At 39.5% G+C, this 17665-nt stretch overlaps 2 protein-coding genes across 2 annotated transcripts; both read left to right on the forward strand.

The window, feature by feature from the left end:
- The first annotated feature begins 2145 nt into the window (after nucleotides 1-2145).
- On the forward strand, nucleotides 2146-10548 carry shisa4 (shisa family member 4). Its single transcript, XM_053316237.1, has 5 exons — nucleotides 2146-2339; nucleotides 4763-4940; nucleotides 7463-7599; nucleotides 7695-7886; nucleotides 9090-10548. The coding sequence occupies exons 1-5, from the start codon at nucleotides 2261-2263 to the stop codon at nucleotides 9128-9130; spliced, it is 627 nt and encodes a 208-aa protein (XP_053172212.1). The 5' UTR covers nucleotides 2146-2260; the 3' UTR covers nucleotides 9131-10548.
- A 1866-nt stretch (nucleotides 10549-12414) lies between these two features.
- On the forward strand, nucleotides 12415-16973 carry lmod1b (leiomodin 1b (smooth muscle)). The gene is made up of 3 exons (XM_053316082.1): nucleotides 12415-12820; nucleotides 14040-15887; nucleotides 15972-16973. Exons 1-3 carry the CDS (start codon nucleotides 12533-12535, stop codon nucleotides 15996-15998), a joined length of 2163 nt encoding a protein of 720 aa, XP_053172057.1. The 5' UTR covers nucleotides 12415-12532; the 3' UTR covers nucleotides 15999-16973.
- The last annotated feature ends 692 nt before the right edge of the window (nucleotides 16974-17665 follow it).

The raw sequence follows: 17665 nt of genomic DNA on the forward strand, positions 1-17665 counted from the left end.
CTTTACAGTACATTTACCACCATCGCAGGCCATGTTTAACACTTCCTTCTCACCGTGTGACATTATGAAGAGTAGTTCATTATCATGTGCATGGTAAAATCCAGACTATGCCGAATTCTGCTCCCTCCAGTAGGGCAGGGGGAGGTGGGGGACGGAGGGGATGTGTTGACCTGCAATGGGTCTCATGGTGCATTCAGGGCTCCTCGTAAATTTACTATTACTTAAGTTTAAAAATGTACAATTCGTTACATTTGCAAAATTAGAGCATCTTATTGATTGTGCCTGATTACAGTTTTTTTTTTTTTAATGCCTGTTTGTTGATTGGATATTTGAAGATGTCACCTCGGGCTCTTGAGATATTATGACAGGCTTTTATTTGTTTGTTACTATTTTCTTCCATTTTACTGACAAAATGATGGTCAGATTAATTGATAATGAAAATAATTGTTAATTGCAGCCCTGGATATGTGCTGTTTTATTGCCTGCATGTTGTTAGCAGAGTGAAAACATTACATACACAGCAAATCTCGAAACATTGACTGCACCGGTTCCTCACACCAGCATCTTGGTCAGTATGGAGGTTACCAATATAGGTTAAAGGATAGATTCACAATTTTCAAGTCTGTCATAAAACAACAGTCAGGTGTCCATATGAACAGTGAATGAGGTTTTCCTCGCTGTAATCATTCCTCCTGACTATTAAAAGGTACCCTTCAAATGTGTTTGCAATGTAAGTGATGGAGACCAAAATCCCCAGTCTTCATGCAGTCATTTTGTGAAAAAATTAATTTAAAGGTCCATCTGAAGCTTATGTGAAGCTTCAGTTAGCTTCAGAGTTAGTCATATCATGTGGATATCTGACACATTTACAGTCTTTTTAGAATCAAATTCTCTCGTTGTGTTTCCTCTAGTGTTAGCTGTAGAGCTGCAGAGGAAGGATAGTAACAAAAAAGAGGGATGTTGGCACTAAAAATACTGTAACATTGAAAGATGTCTACTTGATTTGACTCATTTGGACGTCTGAAGTTTCTTATTGGCTTCAGATAAACTTTAAAATACATTTATGCACAGGAGGAGGACTGTGGATTTTGGTCCTCCACGTATATATGAAATGCATTATGAAGGGATCAGCTAATGGTCAGTATAAACAGGACTGTTGCTTTAAGATTGTGAACGTGTCCTCTGAAACTACTTTGTCTCAGAGTTATCTTTTAACTTGTTAGATAATGATTGAATAAATGCACTGGGACAACAACTACAATGGAAACTGAGATGTGAGATAATTTTTAACTTTATATATTGCCAATGTTGCTATGATGATTTCTGCAAACTTAGTGCTAAAATATCAACAAAACCGATACTATTATCACATACATGACAGTATAAAGGCTTGAATTACAGGAGCTGGTGCTGCTGAACTATTGCATGTAAGCAACTCATTTGGACGACTGAAGCTTTGGAAGCATGTCTATGTTCCCACAGCCCTATGTTCCCACAGCCATTTGTTTCCTCAGCCCTATGTTCCCACAGCCATGTTCCCTAAGCCTTATGTTCCCTCAGCCCTATGTTCCCATAGCCTTTTGTTCCCTCAGCCCTATGTTCCCACAGCCATGTTCCCTCAGCCCTATGTTCCCATAGCCTTTTGTTCCCTCAGCCCTATGTTCCCACAACCCTATGTTCCCACAGCCTTTTGTTCCCTCAGCCCTATGTTCCCTCAGTTTAACAATACATTTTCATAGATGAAAAACAACAACACGTTATGTACATTAGGGAATGGCCATGCCTGTGATGTAGGAATGTAGGACAAGGCAAGGCGAAGCTTTATTTTTATAGTGCATTTCATACTCAGGGGCAACTCAATGTGCTTTACATAAAAACAAACATTTAACAGTAAGAATTGTTAACAAAAATCATAAAAACATAGTCAGTATGAACATGGATCAATGACTACAGCAAGAAAAAAAAACTATTTAAATGTTAATTTGGGCTCTTGACTGTTACTTCAAGACAGACTTTAAAAAAACCCCATTGTGAACCCATTTGTTAATTCTGATGTTGGAGGCGGTACATGAACGCATCACCCTGCTCGTCCCGGGTGAACGGCGTCACAGGCTCGATGTGTCATTTCTACGGATAAATAACGGAGCGTCGGTCCCGTCCCGTCTCCCGAGCACAGGATAATGTGTGACGGCCAGCGTTAGTCACAGTATTGACCGTGCACGGCCGCTCTGTCTCACTGTCCCCGGCTTTCATATTTGTGATGAAGTCTGCGACAGGCAACATGTCTGTTATCGCCTCGGCTTTGTGGCTGCTCGCTGTCGTCCTCTGCTCATCTCCGGGTAAGATTATGGCTCTGCATCCAGGCCGCGCCGCTAGATAACAGTAGCCCTCCTTTTTTAATTGCACAAACATTATTGATGTGCAATAGCAGTCCCCGCATCTCCCTGCATCTCATCGCAGAAGCAGCATGACCTCACGCTGCTTTCAGGCTGTTTACCCGCGTGATCTCTCTTTAACCTCGATGTTTATTTCAGGCCTCTAACTAAAAGCACCGGTCACTCTGGCCGTTATCTCTGTAAGCCGGTCTGACCGGCTTCTTTAAAATATTTGTTTTTTTTAAATTGTTGTTTAAATAGGAAAATAAATGAGTTGCTTACATGCAATAGTTAAGCAGCACCAGCTCATGTAATTCAAGCCTTTATACTGTCATTTATGTGATAATAACGTCTTTATTGTTGATATTTTAGCACTAAGTTTGCAGAAATCATCATAGCAACATTGATAAAATATGAAGTTCAACATTATATCATCTCAGTTTCCATTGTAGTTGTTGTCCCAGTGCATTTATTCAATTGTTATTTAATAAGTTAAAGCTTTGGGACAAACTAGTTTTAAAGGAGATGTTCACAGTCTTAAAGCAACAGTCAGTCATGTCATTATCCTGTTCATACTGACCATTAGCAGATCCCTTTATAATGCATTTGATATATAAGTGATGGAGGACCAAAACCCACAGTCCCCCTCCTGTGCATAAATGTATTTTAAAGTTTATCAGAAGCTAATAAGAAACTTCAGACGTCCAAATGAGTCAAATCAAGTAGATATCTTTCAATGTTACAGTCTCTCTTTTTTGTTACTATCCTTCCTCTGCAGCTCTACAGCTAACACTAGGTGAAACACAAAGAGGGAATTTGATGCTAAAAAGACTGTAAATGTGTCATATATGCACATGTTGTGACTAACTCAGACTGCTGAAGTCTCATATAAGCTTCAGATGAACCTTTAAATACATTTTTTGCACACAATGACTGTGTGAACACATTGTGGATTTTGGCTTCCATCACTTACAATGAAAGCACATTTGAAGTAGATCCTTTAATAACCAGTTTGAACATAGGAAGAATAATTACAGTGAGGATAAACCCTCTTTCAGTGTTCAGGTTCATATGGACACCTGACTGTTGTATGCAGCAGTGTAAACATCTTAACTTAGAAATAATAACAGTAAATAATAATATGTTATGTGCAGGGCGAGTATCGTGGGTCCCAGCAAACCTCAAAGGTCATCATCCAAAATGAGTCTTAAGAGGGTTAGGAGCCAAGTCTAAAAAGATCCTGGCTAAACGCTGTCCTGCAGACGTCCTTTAATGGAGCTAAACAAAGAAAAAGCAGCTTTCTAACTTTAATTATGTTTTATTTACACACAGTATTCACTCAGATTGTATAGTTCAAGATACTCTGAGGGGAAAAACCCATATTTAATGTAAAAGGTGGTGTGACCAGGCTGTAATTTGGTGGCTCTAAAATCCAACATTGTGGGTAACAGAATTATACAGATTCTCTACACTTAAATTTAGGGGTTTATATGTGTTTATACTTTTTTTTTTTTTTTTTTAAACGGCATATCCTTCTCAGTCTCCAGTTTTGAGTTTTATTACTCCACTTTTTTTTTGTGTGGCTTTTTAAAAAGAGTCCACGTGTTCATGTGATGATTAGATGTTAGTTTACTGTGACAAAGAATATTCAAATGACTCAAAGCTGCAGCCATCAGAAGATTAATATGAAACTATTTTGATCATAATGAATTGGGTTGTTGAGGTCAGTCTTTAAGCACAAGTGTTAAACATTTGATGCTTCCAGGTCTTCACATGAGATCATTTGATGCCTTTTCTTTGTCCCTAAATAGAATTTTTGGGTTTTTAGAAATTAGTTGATGTCACCTCGTGCTGTAGGAACTTTTTTTTCTACTGCCTGATGTTTAACAGACCAAACAGTCAATTAATGGAAAAAAGAATTGACATTTTAACTCATAATAATTAAAAATATATTGGTTACACTGTTTTTCTATTTCAGATTAGTCCTCTAAATTCTTGGGATATCTTTCTTGAGCCCTCATCAGTTTTCAACCTTCTGCCTCAGGGAGTCACTGAATAATACATCACAACTGTGTTTGACCTGCAATAAGAAAGACGTGAAGAAAGAAAGAGTCAATACATGTTCAAATTAAATATTTGTTTTTGTCTCCAAGACTGAACAAAGTAGCTAACAGTATGTGAACAGTCCAAAAATGTCTTGCTGTGGAAATATGTGATGAAACATAAAACAACAGCATGTCTGTAAGAGTTGACGCAGAAGAACCCCAACGTGCTGCTTTCCTTCATTCCATCTCTCTCACTTTCTCCGCTTCCTTTCTTCTCAACGCCCTCTCTGATCATCATCGCGTCATCCCCGCCTCACACTTTGTTTTTTTTGCTCTTTGCAGTCAGCGGGAATGAGGACTGTTTGTGGTACGTGGATAAAAACGGCACCTGGCACAACGGCTTCGACTGCCCTCTCATCACGTTCTGCTGCGGGAACTGCCACCGGCGCTACTGCTGCCTGGACGCCTTCAAGATGATCACAGAGCGGGAGCAGAAACGCTGCATGCTCTTCCAGTTCAGGTGGGGGCAGCAGCAGGGTTTGTTGGGGTTTATTTTTGTAATTTAATGACTTAGTTATTTATTTATTTATTTATTTACTTGACACCAGGAGTCAGTGTTTCATAATTCATAATTCAAGGCTATCACTGCAGGATCGTTTATCTTTGATATCCATGAAGCAGACCAATACTCTGATGTCTGTATAAAAGATATTTGGTCCATACACACCCGTGAACATAAATCTAAACATACATGATATATTCTACACTCATTATACTACTTTGTTTCTTAAAATAATGTATTTAAAGTAGGGATGCTCGATATTGGCTTTTCTGCCGATATCCGATATTGTCCAACTCTTAATTTCCGATACCGATATCACCCGATACCGATATATGCAGGCTTTTTATACCAAAACTGTTACTGTTACTGGTAACAACATAACATATCTCCTATTGTAGAATTAACACATTTGGATGCTATGAACTTTTTAGCCACAGTTAGCAACCCACGAGTCTAGCGTGTTGTTGTTGTTATACATCATCAAGCCCGTGCCAGTATACGGGCCTGCGTTCATGCAGGCTTGGAAATGCTGAAGCCTAAACAAAAAATCGTTTATAAAAACCAGATACCGATACTTCCCGACATGCCTAATTAAAATGCTTATTTGATGTGCTGTAGGGACTTTTTTTTTTTTTTTTTGCATTTTACTGGAACTGAAATAATCAGGGAAATAATGGATATGTCGATTAACAGAAAATTAATCTGCAACAATGATAATCAATGAATCGTTAAAGTCAATTATCAAACAAAAATGTTCTCATGTGTCAGCTTCTCCAGTGCGAGGATTTGATGCTTTTCTCTTGTTCAGTTGTAAATTAAATCTGTTTTAGGCATAGGTTTTAGGTTGTCGACGTTTTGGGCAAAAGGTCGGTTTGAAGAGGTCACTTTGAGCTCAGGCTGTGTCATTTCCCTCCTATTTTCTCATGTTTTATAGGCAAAACTATTACTGGTAGTTTGGATTGGGGAAAAAATGTTTGAGGCAAATGATCCCAGAAATAAGGAAATACTGTGAAATATAGAAACATTAAATTCCAAATATATTGCAAAACATACACTGTTAATTAGATAATATATGTTTCAGATTATATGGAATGTGTCTGAAGTGATTGATCCTTCTAAAACAGCAATATATAATTGACAAAATAATCTGAACTCTCAAGGCTTCATAGCTTTATTGAAATTTTCAACTGCATCTCATGGTCTTCATCAGTGAGTGGAGCCGGGCTCCTGCGTCATCACATCACTTGTTATAACTGGAACTTGTATAGCTGCGAGCTCGCTCCATTTGCAGATGAAAGCCCTCAAAAAAGTGGGAGTTGAGTTGGGATTATTTTCACATAGTGTGACAAATGCAATCCAAGTTTAGCAGGAAAAAAATATATAAGATTTACTTGACTAAAAGTTGTATTTATTATGATGAACTATGAGGATTTTGTTTTATTGTGTCCAAAATCCAAAAATCCAAATAGTTTATCATGTAAACAAAAATGTATTTATCCTATATGGGGAAACTTCAATGTCACAGTAGAAAAAGAGTACAGATATAGAATATAAGTAACCTTAAAAAAACTAATACTTTTTACACTATGAGCAACATGAAAAAGCATAAAAAAGATACAGTAAGGTACAACACACACCTTATATAAATACTATAAATAAGAGTGGTGGTTCAAAGTGACTTGTTAATGTTAGCAGTGATAATATTGTCTTTGTAAACATGAAACAGTTTAATCTCATGATGGTATTTGGATTTTGGAGATAACGTCATGTACAAGGTGATGTAAATATAGTAGCTGCAACATTTTCTGGGCGTTTTTTTAAACCGATTAAGAAAATGTTTTCCACCATCGTTGTGCAATCTAACACATTTTATGGTAAAAGTCAAGACGCTCCCACATGACTCTGCTTTGGTCCCCACGGTGTCTCATTAGTTGTTCTATCACATCAACTATTTGTGTGCTCAGTGGTGATTAACACCAGCGAGTCCCCTGTGAGGGAATAATGCTGCAAGAGGTAAGCTTATACCTGAGAGGCTGCAACATGGCAGATCTCCTCCACAGCAGCAGCCACACTGGAAATCATCCATCACTGTACAGTAACGAGCAGACAACTTGCTGCTTATTGAGCCCGATGGGAGATCAGATCAGTGGGCGGCAGAGGCTGAGATGAAACCGAGAGGCTTTGACGCTTTGCTGAGACTATGAGATGTTTGAGTGTGGTAGAGGGAGGGAGAGATGCTGCGTGTGCTGCATGATGCTGGATTCAGGTGTGATTTCAGGGTCAGTCTGTGCTTAAACAACACGAGTGAATCAATAGCGTCTCCTCGCTTCACATCACAGCCATCTCTACTTTAATCTTCTCTAAAGTGAGTCACAATTAGGGAGATGTGGAGAGGTGACAACATGAGGCCGGCTGATCAAAGTAAGAACAGGAAAGCTTTGTAACTTAAATCCTCTCCTCTCTTTGCTCTCTCCTCTCAGCCCAACGACTTTAGCCGGCATCGCCTCCTCCGTTCTCCTGTTTGTCGCCATCATTGCGACCATGGTCTGTTGCTTCATGTGCTCCTGTTGTTACCTCTACCAGAGAAGGCAGCAGAGGGGCAGGACACCTTATGAGGGTAAAACCTTTACCTGTTTCCTCAAGTTTTGTCCACATAAACATACGATTACAGTTTCTCTTCACAACACTTCTGGTTCTTTTTCTGACCCTCAGCCCAGCAGATCCCCATGGCCAGCTACCCAGTGGAGCCCATGTATGACGCTTATGGAAAGCCACTAGGACCCTCTGAGTATCCACATCCAGGTTATCCAATGGCGCCGCAGTATCCAGGTATGCCTCCGCAGTACCCAATGATGCAGCCTGGACCGTATCATCCACACCTGATGGATCCTGCATACAGTCAGGGTAAGGTCAAAGAGTGTTGTAAAGATTTCTTGCCATGAAATTAAGTCTAAATTATGTTGGTAAATTGTGTTTGAGAAACATATTTTGTTAATGACATATGTTTTTGGAAATCTCTCACTTCACTCACACGGCCAGTTAGTAACTACTTAACTAAGTGGATCTGTTCATGATATATCATCCTTTGGATCAGAAATCCATTTATTATACGGTAGATACTGCAAAGTGCAGACCACACATTTCAGCATTCCACGACCCCAGGTAACACACTATAACATAGGAACAGGCTGCATATGACTTTGAAACGTACACCACCCTCACGTCAATAGTCATTCTTTATTAAGATTCAACATTTAAGAGTTATTTATTGTCATTTGCATACTCGGAAAGAAAGGAGATATTGTTTACAACTAGCTCCACTCAGTGCAAGAAGAGTAAGTCTTTAATAGGTGTGTGTGTGCGTGTGTGTGTCTGTTTACTAGCCTTAAAGCTTGTAGGAAGAAGCTGTTCAGGATCCTGCTAAATCAGCAGCAGATGCTCCTTTACTTCTTTCCAGTCGTCAGGAGGGAAAACAAGCCGTTATGATATTTTTTAAAGAAGATATTTACATCAGGGTCACATTGTCTGTGGTAGTTTACATCTCTTGACATATATGACAGTATACACACCTTGCATTGTGCTATTAAGTTACTTTGACTTGGATAAGACAAATGCACATATATTATATTTGAGATGGAAATTGTCGCCACCCCAAGGTTGCTTGTAACAGAAACTTGTCCCAGTACAACTTTTCAACTAACTTTTATTGATGCAGTTATAATTTATGATAATATTTCTTCTTCACCTTACTATAGAACATCTAATGAGTTAAAATGGAAGCTATAGATAAACAGTGGTTGACTTGTATTGAGGTTTTGTAAGTTTAACATTTGTGTTACATTTGTTTTTTTATTTAAAACATCTGTTATTCAGTCATTATTTGTAGTAGTCTTTACACTTGAACTTCAAATCAAACTTGTGTTCAGCTTTTCCAAAATTTTCCAATCATCAGTATTTGGAAATATATGATGGCCAATAAACTATAAGCCCATAACTAACTTTAAAAATATCCTTCGCAGGCTTCTTTTGTGGTTTCATAGATATTGATTGTTATCCTTTTAAATATACTGGAGAGCTGACTTTAATTTCTTTCTATTTTATTTTCAGCCCCTCCACCTTACTCTCCACCTCAGTATCCTGGTCATTGATGGGCTCGTCTACACACACATGCATCCACATACACATACACACAAACATATGCACATACACAATGGGAAACGACGGCAACAGAGGGAAATGACTGTTTCAAAAAGGAGACGGCAGCACTACTCTCTCTCACATACACACTCATACACTTTCACACACACACACACACCCACACACCCACACACACTAATAAATGCTACAGTTTGACTAGCAGTGGTTCGCCTGTAAAAGCTAACAGGAGGCACTTTAAGGGTTTTATTTTTATGTTTATTTACAACGTTGTCCTACTTTTCTGGAGGATTTACATAAGTCACATTGTGTTCTGCAACCTGACGCCTGAACGCTCCCAGCGAGTTTCACATAGGGTGTCACACGTCCCTAAAGTGAGGAGGTATCCGGTCTCTGTCACGACACTGTGCTGCTCTGACACGTTCACCTCAGTGACCGGGCGTCACCTGAAGACAGGGCTCATTATTGTGTGAAAGAGGAGTCAGAAGGGATTTACAAAAATGTTCATGGACTCCCTCTTCATTTATTAAAGGGAAAAAAAAATACTTCCTCACTTTCGTTAAATTTTGAATAAATTGATTACTGCCTAAGGACACATTCCAGGTCATCTCGATCCACATTCTCCCAATATGATTACATGATGTCTTTTATCTGTATTAGATGTTTCTTTTGTATTGTGGTAGAGGCTAAAGGGAGGCATGTTTGATTCAAATCTAAGGTGATGTGTCTGGATCGTAGGCAGTGTGAAGCTGCCTTTACATCACTTAGATGGCTCAGTGGATTTTATGGTACTTCTAATCCTCTGTAAGAAGCCTTTAGTCGCCCTCTTTGACTCTTCTTTTTCGTGTCTGACTCGACTTCTTGCTTCAAGGTTGTACATTAGCTGCGTTATTCTAATGTAACATCCCAACATCAGCATGCTACCCAAACATCTGTCTTCTCCTGCTTCTTTTCCTTCTTCTTTAAACAAATTAAAAATGAGTCTCTAGATTAATCCTAACATGCCAGATAGGATGTTTTTACAGTGAAATCCATGTTAAATGTTTTATTTCTTGTAACATATCAGGTCAGGGGAACTGCAGGTCATGCTGCTGGATTAAAACAAAATGTCCCGCCTTACAATAATTAGCCGTGAAGAGAGAGAGAGAAAAAAAGGAAGAGATTAACTATTGAAAAAAATATTTTGTAAATCTGTTCTTCAGCTGAATATTTTATGATATTGTTGTTTAAAAGTTATTTTAAACCTGTAATGTTATTGTAACATAAGATATGATGTTTTAAACATTTTGGCATCTTTCCATTTGGTATTTATTATTATTATTATTATTATTATCGAGGTTACCTTTTACTGTGAACGGGTTCTTCTCACCTTCTGGACAAGCTATAAAGCCAAAAATCACTACCGTTCAAAAAGTTGTTGACCTCTCCATGAAGGAATAGTTGAGACATTTTGGGAGATATACTTAGTTGTTTTCTTGCCAAGAGTTAGCTAGATGGTAAATATAAAGTTTATATTTACAGTACAGGAGTGAGAGCGGCATTGATCTTCTCTTCTAAATATATATGTATGTATTATATGTATTTCCCAAAATGTTGAACTATTCCTTTAAATTTTCACTTCCAGATTTCAGCTCCAGTGAGGTCAGAGCCTGTAACCTGTATATTTATCTGTCACTGGGTCTAGTTTAGCATCTGGCCCAGGAAGTAACAGCGCTGCGCCCTTTTTAAGACGTCTTAAAACAGGGTGTTGATGTAATTGTTAAGGTATTGAACATCTAATCCTCAATGTCAAATGAGGCACATAATTAAAAACACAACAAACCCGCTCTGTCATGCTGTTCAGAGAAGCCTGGGCTTTCTCAAACCTTTCCTCCAGACTTTGCTGTATCTCGCCTCACTGCAGAACCACGCAGTGAATCAGACGAGAGGTATTCCCCCCCCTCCAGAGTTTACAGCATAAATGATTTGTTGAGCCTTTGTAAAGCACAAAGAGATTACTGGAGTTTTCTTTGTAAGATGCTTTTCATGTAGTTTGACATAAATTTGTTCAAATAATGTTTCTGTCAATTTGTGCTTCTGACCAACTCCATGAGTGTTTAATGAAACTGACATCGATTGCGAAAATAACTTGTCTAGATATGGCTTCTTTTTTTGTCTGTTGTCATATGGATGGTATGACTTTGTAATATAAAGTGAGTGAAAAGTTTTTATTTCTATTAACATAAAATTTAACTTTGGAATGTAAAAACAAATTTGTCTGCTGTGTCTTTTATTGTATTTCTTTTAATGGGGACAGATGTTTCCAAATATATAATCATGGAACATTTAAAAAGGGGAGGTCAGTGTGTATTGACATCATTTTGACCACTAGATGTCCATATTTACCTCCAGAGAAATTTAAATATGTTTAAATGAATTCATGCCTATAAAATATTAACGTGACATATTTGCACTTAAGCCTGTGTAAAATTGGATTGTATAGTTTGCTTTACAACTGCAACATTTTACATTGTACATTTTTATATATTGAAAAATTGTACAGCTCACCTGCACATATACACACTAACATTATATGTGTATTTATATAAGTTGTTTATCTTATTCTAATTATTAATATTTTACTAGACATTTAGCACAGCCTCAAGACTATAACACCCTTTCATTTTACTGTTCATATCAACTGAGCTTGATACACAAAAACTCTGAATATTGCTTTTAACAAATAATTCACGTTTTCCCCCCTAAATCATTAAACTGCTGCAAAAGCAGAAGGATATGTTTTAATCCAACTTTTTTTCCCCAAAAAAGTTGGCAGTGTGTTTTTTCGACAAACTGGGAAGTAGGAAAAAATCTTGTGGCATATTATCTAAAGTTCAATTCTCAGATGTTAAAATTAGAAACATTACGAAATAACTAATCAGGAAGTGGTCTCAATATAAATATGAATTGTGTAATAGGAAGTCTTTGTAACTCTGCTTGGGCATCTCTGTAAACTTCAGCCCTTCCCATTACCTTTAAAGGAGTGTGCACCCTGAACTAAATATGGACATGCACTTTCACAGGATTTCAAAGAATGTCCCAGCCTCACAGTCCACTTTGATGATGTGAGCCTCTTGCAGTTCGTCACTGGTACCCCTCACTGCAAGAGCCGAGCCTCTTTGCACCAGGATTGATGCCTCTGGTGGCTTTTTGGTGAGCAGGACGCAGCAGGACAGCAGGACATTGGCTTTGGTTTATGGGAATATTCGACCTCTTGCCATAGGAGAGAAACTACAGAATAATCTGATTTTCAATAAAGGAATACAGTGTACTAACACCATCAGCACCTCCAAAGAAATCAAATTCTTCTGTTCTTCTCCACGGGTGTAGCCTTTACCCCAGATTTTTTGGCAACCATGTCCAGGAGAAAAATGAGAGGCCTGACCCGTACAGGTCGTCAGGTCAGTGAGGACCCAGACCTGGACAACCTGCTGTCCACCCTCTCCCCTGAGGAGGTAGAGGAGCTGGAGAAGGACATGATGAAAGTGCCAGACGCCAACCCAGATGAACGGAAGGTCATCGTCCAAGGGGAGAGCCAGTCTGCGCAGCCACCAACGAGCAACAATGTCCAGGATGCTAAACGGGACTCTCAACGGGAGAGTGACACAAAAAAGAGGCTCAGTCAGAGGGAACAGTCCATTGAGGTATGATACTGAATCCTTAAACTGATTCTGCTACTGGCACCCATGAGTGTTCTGTGAACTTGAAATACAATCTGCATGTTTTTAAGACCACTCACTGTCTTAAAATGTTTTTATTTGAGCTCCTTCCAGCAGTTTTTCATGAAAAAATAGCCTATAAATAAAAATCTGAAGTTAATACAATAAAAAACAGTGTATATTTGATAAAATCAGCATTACATAACATCCACTGTCCCAAGGTATTCTAATGATAGCTTTGTATGCTGTTTTTCATTACAAACGGCCAACTCGACCCCCTGTACCCCAAGACCATCAGCCCATAAATAGTCGTCCCAGGAGTTAGCTTGTGTGCCAGGAAAAATACTGTTTTCCCTTCTGAGACTTGCTTGCTTACATCCATTTCACATTATTTAATCCTCCTCTCACAAGCAGAGAAACATGCAGGCATGTCTATTATTGCTGTGACATGCTTTAAAAGTTTCTGGTAGATGCATTTTTGTCACAGAGCCCTCCCTGGCTGAGTGTCAGGGAGCCAGATTTCTAGCAGTTTGTGTATTTAAAGGGGAGGCACTTCAGTAGATGGAGCTGCGGCCCTGCGGAGCTTCTTAATCCCGGCCTGATGGAATTCCTTGGTTGATTGCTCCTACGCTCACTGCCTTTTAAGGATACATCTGCCAGGGCCACGGCCTCACACAGCAAAACAGATGGAGACACACAAATCAAACACTTACCAAGCTACTCGCTGCAAATGTATCCCTGTGCTATAAAAAATGGCTCCTTGTCCTTTTGCCGACTGTAAACACACATGCCATATTGTGTCCGAGAGGCTTTGTGTGTTTACGGTGGGCAGATGGATGGAGAGATGTTTTACAGTAAAGGAATACAGTATTTGCTCAAGTATTAGCTTCATTAAGTGTTATATCATATGGTACATATCTTGCAATATATACTGTATGACTGTAAGAGCAGGTTCTGCTTCACTTTATAATATATTTACTGTAGATCCAATATAAATTCAAAATTATGAAACTTTGAAGAGGTCTTTAAATTCTGCAAAACAGCAGCCTTTTGCTCTGATTTATTTTGGTTTATGGCACTACTTTTTCTTCTGCACAAGAAAGTTTGATTAAAATAACTCTATTGTTTGCTTTTGATACTGTCTGCTTTACTTTCCAACAAAAAAAGCTCATATATTCCATATCACACTCATGTCTTCCTACAGAGTGACCAAAAGAAGGAGAGCCGGAAGCAGGAATACTTGAGGAAGATGGGCCTGAGCCAGGAGGGGAACGATGACGTGACAGTAGGGTTACGAAGACAAGGGAGCCTGCTAAATGAAAAAGATAGCAAGGTAGACAACAAAGACAGCAAAGGTTCTGACAGTTTGAAAGAGGAGCGAAGTCGGCTTTCAAGTAGATTCAGGAAGCAGGAGAGCAGAGAGAGTGACGTGAAAGAGGGGACCAGCGAAAAAGACAAACGTGAGGACAACAAGCTAAGAGACAGGGAGAGCACTAGTAGCAAAACAAAGGATATGATCTCCAAGTTACAGGACAAAAAGGACGACAGCAAAGAGAGGGAGAGAAAAGAGGACTGCAGGAGAAAAGATGAAAGCAAAACCAAAGACATTATCTCAAAGCTACGAGAAAAAAGTGAAAAGGACGCAGGCAAGGAAAAAGAGAGAAGATCAGAGAACTTCAGGACACAAGGACTCGTCTCTAAAATGTTGGAGAAGCAGAACAAAGCACAAGAAACCCAGGCTCAGGAGAGTAAACCAGAGGAGAAGAAACCAAAAGCAGATGAGAAAAAAACTGAAGATAAACCAAAGCCTGAAGTCAAACTCGAGAGACAAGCATCCATGAAGCCTGACGGCAAACTCGAGCGACAATCATCCGTGAAGCCTGAAGGCAAACTTGAGCGACAATCATCCGTGAAGCCTGAAGGCAAACTCGAGCGACAACCATCTGTGAAGGGTGATGCGAAGGTGAAACGTGACAAGGCTGAAAAGAGAACAGACAGAGAAGAGTTGGTTAACCATAGTGACCACGTGAAAGAGAAGGACAAGAAGATCACCACAGAGAAGAAAGTAGAAGAGAAAACTGAAAAAGAGGATGGGAAAGGAAAAGTTAAAAAAGCTGAAGAAACGGAGAAACTTGGAAACTGTGTGGCCAAAAACACTCCGAACAGCAAGAAAGAGGAAGAGGAAGATGAAGACTCTAGCATGTTTGACGAGCTGATGGAGCAGGTTCGAAGCAACGACCCCTCACTGACTGAGCTCAATGTGAACAACTCGGAGGTCATCAAGACGAAAACGCTCATGGAGTTCGCAGAGGCTTTGCACAAGAATACTAATGTTAAGAACTTTGCTTTGGCGAACTGTCGAGCAGACGACCACGTGGCTTACGCCATTGCGGGCATGCTGCGCAGCAACAAGACTATCACCAGCGTCAACCTTGACTCCAACCTTCTCACTGGCAAGGGCATCCTGGCTCTCATTCAGTCCCTGCAACACAACGCTGTGCTAACCGAGCTCCGTTTCCACAACCAACGTCACATCTGCGGCGGGAAAACCGAGATGGAGATGACCAAGATTCTCAAAGAAAACACCACCTTGCTGAAACTGGGCTACCACTTCGAGTTAGCCGGGCCCAGAATGACCACGACAAACATACTGAGTCGCAACATGGACCGGCAGAGACAGAAACGCCTGCAGGAGCAGAAGCAGGCCCAGGCCAACGGGGAGAAGAAGGGAACACTGGAGGTGCCCAAGATAGGTGGAGGAGGATCTCGGAAAAGCTCACCCAAACCTTCTCCCATACCCTCACCCATACCTTCACCAAAGCTGACTCCCAAAAGAGGAGCTGGAGGTCCTACTCCACCACCACCTCCACCTCCTCCTGGGGGTGGACCGCCACCTCCTCCGCCTCCAATGCTGAATATGGACAACTTGAGGAATTCTCTGACTCCCGTGTCGCAGAGGAAGATGGATGGAAAAAGCCCAGGTGCTAGTAAGAACTCAAGGGACCAACTGCTCGCCTCAATCAGAGGAAGCGACAAGAAACAACTCAAGAAGGTATGTAAACTGCGTTTCTGGATATATTTCCTCATCCACTGTTCATTCAGACATACTTACATTTTATTTTTACCTCCACAACAGGTACCGGTGCCAAAGTGGTTGCAGTAACATTTCCTGTTGGAATATAAAGTGAAAAAAAGATGAAAGAGGGAGAACAGACATCTCACCACAAGTTTTCAAGGAGATAAACTCTACAATCCCCTCAGATGCAGTCAATGTGCTGCGCTGTGGGACGTTCGGACGAAGATGAAACATGAGATGCCCATTGGTTGGATGACAAGCCCTCACTATGAGTTCTCCCCTCAAACACTGGACCAAAGGGACTCTGTGGAGAATGAGTATCGTAGGGGTCTCTATTAGCTGACTGCAGAGAGAGCGTTGAGTTTGTGGTTGTTTGTCTTCAGTTCATATTGATGCTTTGCTGGTTATTTGCACTAGGTAATATGATGCCGATCATATAACATGTTGGCTTGTGTATGCAGCTGAATGTGAGCATTGTCGGGAGTGTATGGCGAGCTTTAATAAGAGATTCAAATAACTATAAAATTCTAATATACAAAAGTCTATCAATGATATAGTGGACATTAAATTGACCATTTATTTATTTGTGGAGAGGGAATCCACTCCGTACTCATCAGTTGTAAATCTGCTCAAACTGGGAATTCTGAAATAGTGGAAATATCAGGGAATAAACAAACATGGCGGCCTGACTTAAGTAAATCACATTATTTAGGTAAAGAAATAACAAAGGTCACGGTGGTCTTTGATTGTGTCTCATTTCCAAATCTCAAGACATCTCAGGCAGAGTTTTAATGGATTGGAAAGCAGCCCAGAGGAATACTGGTGCATGACGGAAGAGTTTTAACATGAAAATAATTACATAATACTTTTTAATCAGGAAGTGCAAATGGCTGTCCTTCTGTATCTGAAGATATAATTTGTGCAGAATAGTTCTAGCCTGGGTGTTTTAATATCTTACATAACTTTTATGTAATACATCTACATGTCTTAACCTTGGGGGGGATTTGGAAAGCCATTACTGGCTTATATCAACCCTCCTGTTGATTTATGCCATTCTTTTAAGTGAATGTGTGATAAACAAAACACAAAAAAATCAGAGTGGCACTCTGCTGACAACTATGTGTTTTATCCAATGAATGATTTTCTGTCATATTTGATTACACATGCCTTTCTTACAGAGCCTGTATGTCTTCAATAAAAGATTCTGGTATGTTTGCAATGACAAGTCACAAGTGTGATGTGATGTTGTGCCTGGCTGATATCATTACGTGGAATATGTACAGTGTATGGACAATGAAATACAACTCATTTTAAAATCTAAACCATTTTGCAACATTTTTTAGTACGATTAATGACATAAATGTGTGTATTAAAATCTACTGCCATTGTTTTTATGCTTTATATGAAATCCTCTTTGACAGGTATTTCCATTTCACTTTAGCTCTATCTGTCGCAAGGGAAGCATAATAGTTATCCACAATATATTCACATCCATATATAGATATATGTATCCATAGCTAACAACCATAAGCAGCATAAACCATATCTCCAGATTTAAAGTAGAAGTAGTAATTTGTTTATTGGGACCATGTACAGTGTTAAACATAAATGCTTAAAGGATAGAACTTCCACACTATAGTCCTACTTAGTGTACCTCCTGACAACTTATTTAAAATGATTTCAAGACCCTCTGCATCACTACACACGCCTATGCTTTTGCATCCAGCAACAAGGAGTATTTACACAATCTGTTG

Source organism: Scomber japonicus, chromosome 3 (assembly GCF_027409825.1).
Source record: "Scomber japonicus isolate fScoJap1 chromosome 3, fScoJap1.pri, whole genome shotgun sequence".
NCBI lineage: Eukaryota > Metazoa > Chordata > Actinopteri > Scombriformes > Scombridae > Scomber > Scomber japonicus.